Source organism: Adiantum capillus-veneris, chromosome 19, assembly GCF_014529385.1.
Source record: "Adiantum capillus-veneris isolate H3 chromosome 19, ASM1452938v2, whole genome shotgun sequence".
NCBI lineage: Eukaryota > Viridiplantae > Streptophyta > Polypodiopsida > Polypodiales > Pteridaceae > Adiantum > Adiantum capillus-veneris.
In genome coordinates, this window is record NC_140949.1 from 133,056,919 (window position 1) to 133,066,910 (window position 9,992).

The window sequence follows — 9,992 nt, forward strand, 5'->3', positions numbered from 1 at the left end:
AACTTACTCTCTTTAAATACGATAGGCTATAGAAAAAGGAGAGAGAGAGAGAGAGAGAGAGAGAGAGAGAGAGAGAGAGAGAGAGAGAGAGAGAGAGAGAGAGCATTCAAAGAAATCCTTATTCAGACTTACTCTCTTTAAATATGCTAGTCTAGAGAGAGAGAGAGAGAGAGAGAGAGAGAGAGAGCATTCAAAGAAATCTGTATTCAAAACAAAGCTTAACAAGTTATCGGCATTAGTGTTTGATATGGATGTTAGAAAGAGTAGATAGTCCACAAAAGCAATGCAATTAAAATCACTTCAAGAACATGCACAATAAAACCCTAGATGTCCTATGTCAACATTCTTGAAACAAAAAATAGAGTGTGTTTTCAATAATTGTTTCAAAAAACTATGGATGTGATACTAAACTCTCTTTTCCACATATGGACCACAAACCACCTATTTGAGACACTCCTCATAGACTATGTCATCCCCCTCCAAGCACAAACAATATCGATAAACCTCACCACATGCCTTGCCAAGACCTCCACATCCTGAAAACACATCTAGTACATAATCTGTGTCATCCGTGAAGGTTGCAAGGAGCCATCTACACATGCAAATTTAAAATATGTAAGTCATTTTTCAACTATAAATTAAAGCTCAATTTACATTAAAATGATTATCTTCTCACCTGTAGAAGTCGGGTGACCTCTCTGCTCCACCTCTGATAGGTATATCAAGAACAATGGTGCGTTCTTGATGCTCCTCCATTAAAAAGCTTCGTGATGTAGGAAACATGCGAGGAGAGACTTTCTCTCCTGCCTCCCTATTGTATGTGGGTATAGCAACATCCGCTCGACAAAAAACTCCCACCGTGAGATCAATTACCTACATATAAGCATACATTGTACACACTTGAATCAAAATCAAGTTAATAATGCAATCTTTCACAAAAACATGGTATTTTGATTCACCTCCTCTAGGGTATCTGGGTGTCTATATCCCCCATTACACATGAGAGTCCATGTGCGATGAAGTCGTAACCCAGTCTTTATAGCATGGGTAATAATCTCTCCAATATGTTGTGCAAGACATAGAGTCACGAAAAAGCCTTCATCTGCCAAGAAAGGTTCTGCTACATCCATCACACCTTGCACAAGAGAAGGCAAAAATATATTCCATTGTGGAATTTTTTTGCTTAATCCACCTTTGAAAAGATGTTTAGAATGAGTTTCTCAAGTGATATGGATCAAAACAAAAAGCATAAACAAAAACTTTGAGTAACCTGCTCGAATTGGGCCTAAACCATCCACCAACAAAGAAGTAGGGAAATCGGCAAAGATAAGACGAAACACCTCACGACAAGGTGCTCCAGAATGGTGATACAAGCCAAGACTTTGAGTGCTCAAAATTTTTTTAATGCTACACACAAAACGTTTGTTGCTTAGTACACCATCCACTTTGAACATTCTATTGATGTTGATAACACAAGCCACAAAACCTTTCTTTTACCTTTGAATGGCAAAATCATCAACATTAGCCATATCAACTAGAAGAGCATCTACCACAGTCAAAAATTGAAAGCCTACAGTTTTTCATTAAAAAATTATCTTAATTACAAGTAATATAGAATTGTTTTGCACTATCAAAAAATAAATATTTAAATAGTAGAAACTTACCGCTATTCCATGAGGTTGGTTGCCTTGATGAAGTTGGTCGCTCCATGATTGACTCAACCACTATTGAAACGCTTTTTTCATTGCTTTCTTTAGGCATGTCAATCTTTAACCCTCCTAATGGATAGGTTGTTTTGTTGTGTTTACCCATGTTTGACCCACTCGCATGATTATGGTGCTCTCTTTGAAGAGGTAGTGAGTGATTTCTTTCTTGTGTTCTTTGTGAGCCCCCATCCATGGCCAAGTCATGATTGTGATCCATGTCTTCGAAGTGCTCTAAAGAAGCAGATTGGTTTTTATCTTTATCTTTATTCTCTTCCAAAAACTCTACCACAAGAAAATTTTAATGATATAATGAAAATTAATTTAGCATTTACAAACTCAAGTCATTTATAAAAACTAGAACATACTTTCTTGTGCATTTTTTCATACATGAGAGAGAGAGAGAGAGAGAGAGAGAGAGAGAGAGAGAGAGAGAGAGAGAGAGAGAAAGATCAAATGCTAACGAGTTCAAAACTGGTGGATTTGAATGATAATAGGAAAATTGAATATTATAATAGAAGAATGCAATAATATGAGTGGGCAAATTCTACACTCCCACATAGAAATACCCTTCTCTACCATAGAACCGGGATACATGGCATTTTCATCCTCTAGCTTTGACCAATCTTCAGTAACCATAGGCATAGTAGCAAGTGTACCGTTTAAAACACATTCACACATCCATCTACACCATAACAACATTTAATCTCTTGAGCAAAATAATTTCAATAAGAGCCAAAGACATTGTTGGTTCATGAAATTTCACCTGTACAAAATCCTTTTACAAGACTCTTGTAGCTCAGGCATTTTGGAGGATTCCCCTGCACTTTTAATATCTCCTAAAAGTTGAGGAAAAGCTTGCAAGCCATGATTTCTTAATTGCACCTTTGGTAGTCATTCAAATCATAAAACAATGCAATAAAATCCACGTTTATTAGAAAAAAGTGACCGGTTTAGAAAACAACCCTGAAAAAAGCTTCAAATCCATCTGGCAATTTGAACTCTTCAACCTCCAACCTTCTTATTATCAACAAAGCTTCATCATGCATGTGAACCCAATAAACTTCTTTTCTAATGTAAGCCCTAAAGTGCTTCACATCACCAAAGTGGGAAAAGACTGGATCTTTGGCCTTTGTAAGACTCATCATCTCCAATATATATTTTTTCCTTCATTAAAGACCAAAATATATCAAAAACTTAAACACCATCTTATATAAGTATATTCATATACCATTCATGTAGAAATTTTTCGCTCAAGAAATTTGACTCTCTTTTAATGTCACTATTTTCATTAGAATTTAAAAACATAAACAAAAAACTAGTAAAAAAGTATTGAAAAGTGTGATACCTTTCAGAAGGTAGTTTTGAGGAGCACAAAGCATTTAACTTGTCTCGTGTGATTTTTACCATGGATGGATCATCCCACTTCACATCAAAGAGCAACTCAAAAAATTCCTCTCCATGAACTGGATTGGCAATTGTCAAAAACTTATAACCTTTATCCTTCAATCGAGCTTCTTCTTGTTTAGTTGCCTTTTGCAATCACCTTTCAAACTCCACCTTATCTAATCCAAGAGCTTTCAATTTTGCAGTTTCCTTTGAAATAAATGCATTAAAATCATCCTACATAACCGCAACTACATTCAATGAATGAATCGTAAACAATCTTTAAAAATGTATATAGTTAATACTCAATTCAACAATTCACCTTCCAAACTAGTTGAGAAATCAACACACAAGGAGAATTATACCAAGGAGGAACTCCTTGATATAATCTACTCTCAACTGCCATGTCTATCTCAGGCCACTTTCTGTCCTCTTGAGTGAGACGTACAAGAATGCTCTCTTTATTGGCGATACCAAATTTTTGGAACATGTATATCTCATGCCCAAGATTTGGTTTCACTGTTGATCGTGAAATGCTACAATAAATATATAAACAAATGAAAAATAATAGTTCAAAGCGAGATTAATTTAGAAATACAAAAAGACCACAAATTTACAACTTACACATTAGTGGTGTCAAGAGTAAGTAATAGTTCGGCCTCTTTTTTTTTTCTACTTCCAAAAATTGGCATCTCACACTCACATGATATTCCTCATTATCATGCCATACTTGACAAAAGAACACCAAATTCTCCAAAAAAGAAGGTACAGCTAAATCTAACAAACAATTAGTGCATCGATGTTAATTCTTACCTTCTTTTATGCGTCGCATCCATGTTTTCAGCCGATGGTTGCCATCCCATACCAAAAACAGACGCCCTCGATGCTCTTGCCACTCCTTATTGAGCCGATTATCAAATGAAACACTCTTAGCTTGCCAAATAGGATCCCAACTACCTTCCACAAGAGGAGTGATAGGCATGTAAGAGCCAAAGGAATCTTTCACCGACACCAAAAAAGATCCCATTGTATCCAAGTAAGCAACATTGTCAAAACTAGGAATCAACCAAGATGCAGAATGTGTAGCCACTCGAACAGCCTCATGAGCAACCAAACGACATAGAGGTATAAGTGGAGGGTTTCTTCTTCGTTTTAAGTAAAATTGACTTAACACATCCTTCATAATCCCCAACGGGATTTTTTTTCCCAAGTGTCGAGAATGTTGGGCCACATCATCCTCACCTATCCCATCAGACTCTGTTAAATCTTCATCTTCAACATCCTCACCTGTTTCAACCTCCACTGTCAACTCTCGAGACTCGTCTCCTTTTACATCATCCCCACTCTCCAAATGGTTAGAACCTTCCTCCACGGCAGCTTCATCATCAACAAAGATGCATTTTCTACGTCTCTTTCCCCCTCGTTTGAAATGAGGACTACGAGTAGCAACTGCATGAGAAGATGCCTCTTGATCGATTGGATGCCTTCTCTTGGAAGGACCAGATCTCAAGGTCATGCATGGAGACTCAAACGTTCTCTTGATTGACTTGCCGCCTCGTCTTTTGGGAGCCATAAATGTCTACATCAATAAAGATTTGAAAAAGCATTATACATCATCATCATTCAAACAATGGCTACAATCTGCACCACTTGTTAATGCCGCTACATTTCATGCCAAACACCATAATAACATGCATTTAATTGAACTTCCATTGCATTTGAAAAGCTTCGGCCTAAATTTGTGTGAAATTGATAGAGTGTACCAAATTTGCTCCAGATGCCGATCTCCAAATTTGTTGCCCGCTCGTCGGATTTGTCCACTGCAGTGCTCAATGTTGTACAATGTTGTATCCTCTAGCTGCAACCGCAAGTGAGGATGCTCCAGCTATGAATCAAGTCCAAATTGCTAATATTATTACACAAAATACCAAAAACGTTGGACATGACCAACAGCGAAGAAGGAGAAAGCAATAATCAGAAAAACAAGCCTTCAAACTGCTAATGTCATAGCTGTGATAACATTAGCCTTACTAGGTTTGGATGCTCATATGCTTATTTTAATGAGAGGGTTCATGGTAAAGTGATTTGCAGGTTTCCATGCAAGACAGGGAGTTGATAAAGGCAGGAATCCTAGGTGCAGATGAACAGGATGCAAAGCAACTAGGAGGAAGCCCAAGATTCATCAGACCTCCGAATAATATGAACACAGATAACACAAACAACACTAGCTTAAGCAATACCAATACAAACAACACCAGCACTAATCCCAATAGCAATCAGCAGTCATGTCATCAACTTGCATGTGCGGAGCAAAGCCACGTGGTTCATGTGGATGGCATCAGTGTTCGGGAAAAATCATTTTCACAAACATACAAAAATCCCTCCAAGACAAATTTGAACCGCGGAATTTTCTCCTTCTTGCACTCCCCTCAACCGGCTACTTTGATTTTGCAACCGGCTCAAGGCCTTAAAGCTGAGGCACACTTTTCCCCAACACTGGATAGCAACGACATGAGGGATATGTACGTGCGGAGCAACATGGCAGCAAGACAGAGCCGCCTATTAGGCTTCAATCTGAATGAGGTGGCGCCCGAGGAGGATTCCGACGAAGAGGGGGATGAACAGTCTGTGTTTGGTAGTGGTAACTTTGGTGATTCATATGGGGATGGGAGGATGGAAGTAAGTTACTGTGGGCCGTTGCTGAACGGTTTGGAGATACCAATACAGAGTTTTTGGCGAGACCATTTATAGAGTTTTTGGCATGCTATGAAAACAACGTTTTTTTTTTTTTTACTCTGGTTCTCTTGGATGAGCATCCTCTCATCAGAGTTGTCAATTGGCAAGGATAAGAAGGCTCCCACCAAGAGCTGCCGGAGATATTGGACAAAGGGGGGCGCATTGAGGAATCTGCCGGTCGGCGGGGGATGCAGGAAAAACAAGAGGATTACAAGCAGGAAGCAAAGAGTAGGGCCCTTCTCTCCTTTTGGTGATCATGCCCTTAATACAAGGCCCCCTCCTCCCTTGAGCCTTCTACAAAATCATCCTCATGATCATCACCCTCCTCCCCATAACCTTCTCCATTTTAACCTACCCACTAATGACCCACTAATGAAAGATAACCCCCTGGTGACGGACTTCGCTAACAGGTTGACGGTCAGCACTACCTGCTGGATTCTGCAAGGGCACACTCCAGATTTCACTTTTCGAGCTTTATTTCAGTCTCAATTCACGTCAAAAGCATCACTATGCCCCTGCAAAACAGTCGAAGCTAGAGGTTGGAGGGTTTATGGGCATAGAGTTACTCAGACGAAATGACCTGTGTAGGGCTTGGTGTCGAATTTCAGTATATAGCCGTGAGCTAAACCAGGATTTTGTCTTTTCTTGGGAGAGTAAAAAACGTGACACAAACAATTGCTTAAATGCAAGGTGCCATGGTCAAGTTCTGAAGCCCCCCCCTTTGGGCAAAGGGGAGCATATGCAAGTGGACTTTTGTCCCAACGCTACAGTTCTCAGCTTGACGAAGTGCTGTGCAAAGTTAGTAGTGTTGTATTTTATGGGCTAGCAGTACGAGTACGCACTTGTTGGATGAACCAAGCTCAGGTTAACGAGATCTTTAAACTCAGGTTAACGAGATCTTTAACAAAGATCATCATTGCACCATTTTATTATACAGTCTTGGAACTTGTTGGGAACCAAGCTCATTTTACTGGTTGCAACCTCCAGCTCTGGTTGTCATTCTCAATTAAAATTTATGCTGTGACCAATGCAGCAGGTCAGCAAATAGTCCTCAACCAGTCCCTTCTCCCCCCTCCTCCCATGCCTCATGGCCATCACGAGCTTCACCCCTCCCCATGGAGCTGCGGCAGGCCTGTTCAGCAGGCAGCTAGCCTCTTACCTCCCCTCCTCCATAGCCTCCCAGTTCTCAAACGCACTTGCAACGATCCTAGAACAGCTCACAAAACGATCCTAGAACAGCTAAGAAAAATTGTGAACAGCTCAAAAAAGTTGCGCTCAACTTACCCTGTATCTTGTGCGCTGTCCAGGCTTGTCAAATCCCTCCTTTGTTGAGCGTAAATCTGCCCGCTGCATAGAAAATTGACGCCATAACTTAGAAAAAGCAAAAACTGAAGCTCCTCAACCATCAGCACGCGCGCTTACGATAGGGGAGCTCACGCAGGAATAGTTTGTGCTCATTTTGATTTTCCTCCTCCTCCCCCGCACCCATGCTCCCACAGCTCGATAACCGTCAGCGCGCACGCTGACGGTTACCGAGCTGTGAGAGCATGGGTGCGGGGGAGGAGGAGGAGAGTGTACCAAGCGGGCTTCACGGCTTCACGCAGGAGGTGCAGCAAGTCCACCGAGCAGGAGAGGCAAGCACAACAGGGCACACAAAAGTTGCCCTAAGTTAAAAATTACATCTATTATCCGGGCTAGAAAAATACATTACACTAAAAATTACACTATTTTCCATGTATTTCAAGCGGAAATTTCTCCTTCTTGCACTCCCCTCAACCGGCTACTTTGATTTTGCAACCAGCTCAAGGCTAAGCTGAGGCACACTTTTTCCGAACACTGCACCTAATCGGTGCAAATAAGGGCAAATCATCGACATTTTAAAATCTAAAATTTTCGGTGTTCAAAATCCAAGGGGGATTTTTACAATTTCATACGCTTAAAATACACTGTCTTTTCACCTACTCACAGTGTTCGGGAAAAATCATTTTCACAAACATACAAAAATCCCTCCAAGACAAATCTGAACCGGTAATTTTACATTACTAGCCAGTGTTTTTGCAAAATTACACTATTTTCCATGTATTTCAAGCGGAAATTTCTCCTTCTTGCACTCCCCTCAACCGGCTACTTCGATTTTGCAACCGGCTCAAGGCTAAGCTGAGGCACACTTTTCCCGAACACTGCACCTAATCGGTGCAAATAAGGGCAAATCATCGACATTTTAAAATCTAAAATTTTTGGTGTTCAAAATCCAAGGGGGATTTTTACAATTTCATACGCTTAAAATACACTGTCTTTTCACCTACTCACAGTGTTCGGGAAAAATCATTTTCACAAACATACAAAAATCCCTCCAAGACAAATCTGAACCGGTAATTTTACAGTACTAGCCAGTGTTTTTGCAAAATTACACTATTTTCCATGTATTTCAAGCGGAAATTTCTCCCTCTTGCACTCCCCTCAACCGGCTACTTTGATTTTGCAACCGGATCAAGGCTAAGCTGAGGCACACTTTTCCCGAACACTGCCTACTCATAAGAAGATGAACTCATTAACTAAAAAACTTGAGATTTGTGCCAAATATTATCGAAAATTGTGATTTCTTTATACACCACTCATAAGGATGTGAGCTCTGTAACCACCGCTTAACAATCTCGTCTGTGGGTTTTTTTGCCCACATATAAAAGGAAAAATATCTTGAAATGTTAATGGTTTTTTTTAAATTAAAAATAATAATAATGAACAATTACGCCACTTGCATAAAAACTTACTTAAAAACCATTTGTCCACGTCCGTCTCCATATATTGACCTCCTTACTAACTGCTTATTTCTCTCTGTCTTCTCCACCTTGTTAGCATGGATGAAAGAGCATCCATCATCACCTGGACAATAGGTGATCAAGAACTTGAACGAGAGGTTCAACTTAGAGATGGAAAGCTCCTCCTTAGTGCATATTTCTTGGAAAGTTTACTACCACCTCACAAACAATTTCAAACATTGAATGCACTAATACAGTTTGGATCTGAAGTCACCCTTGTTGAAACACCATCTCACTTTGATATGGAGGGCCATCAACATTTCATTCTTGATGCTTCTTTATCAAAAAGATATGCTATGGTGCATACAGACAAGGAAACCAATGATGTGGAAGACTCGGATGATACAAACTTACTGAATACAAGCGCTTTCTATGATGAAGCTATCAAGCTACCAACCCAAGGAGACTTGCACACAAATTTGCAAAAACAGCAGGAGAATTATATCGTCCTTGATAGCAGTAGCGGTGATGAGAAACTGTCAAAAAAGGTAAAAAGTGTGGTGGATTGGATATTATCCTTTTCAACATCTCACCAATTGAAATACCTAATGAAACAATCTCATGGGCCTATGAAAGTGGAAGAACTACCTAGAGAATACAACGGGAATGTTGTGTTTGAACTTCCATCAACTTTTGGCAAATGTAAGTCAATGAGTGGCATGGAGCAGAAATTTGATGGACATACATGGACGCGCCCCCAAACAACCAACATGTCCATTGGGTGTCCAGTTCGGATGAGTTATTGTTTGGGCTCCTTGGAATGTCATAGAAATGTTTGTCAGTACTATTTAAACAATAAAGAATTCAATAATGCATATTTTCATGGATATTTAGATAAACCAATAGGAAAAGGTTACCTTGCTTAGGAAGACAGGACAAAGATTACATGTCATTATTGCGGAAAGTTTGTCACTTGTCAAGCTATATGTCCATGCATAATTTACTACGTTTTGCCAAGGGATTGCAACATGTCAAGATTGGTAGTGCATGTAGGCCACCATGAGCATGATGTGCAGAAAGGTACATCTCGTGCTGCCATAGAAAAAATCCGAGGATTAGTCCAAGCGGTGTTGAAGATTGATAGATCTAGTGGTCCTCAAAAAATTCATATGCTTGTGGCTCGTCAAATTCTGATGGATTCGCTCATTCTTGACAAGGGACATTCTATGGGAGATGCAGAACTTCAAAACTTTCTAGAAGAGATGATGCCACTTGTGCAAAACCAAAGGTAAGGATACATTATTTTTGTTAATATTTATCAGTATAGTACTTAAAATTCCTTTTTCTAATGCATAACAGATTAAAGAGTATCATTGCTTCAGAAAAACAACAAGGGTCAGTGGTAGTG

At 39.7% G+C, this 9,992-nt stretch overlaps 1 protein-coding gene and 1 pseudogene across 1 annotated transcript; both read right to left on the reverse strand.

The window, feature by feature from the left end:
• Positions 1-405: 405 nt before the first annotated feature.
• LOC147434897 (uncharacterized) lies at positions 406-4,662 on the reverse strand (annotated as a pseudogene).
• Positions 1,494-1,923, reverse strand: LOC147434898 (uncharacterized). Its single transcript, XM_086490047.1, has 2 exons — positions 1,665-1,923; positions 1,494-1,570 (listed from the first exon to the last, which is right to left on the reverse strand). The coding sequence occupies exons 1-2, from the start codon at positions 1,921-1,923 to the stop codon at positions 1,494-1,496; spliced, it is 336 nt and encodes a 111-aa protein (XP_086346173.1).
• Positions 4,663-9,992: the final 5,330 nt, after the last annotated feature.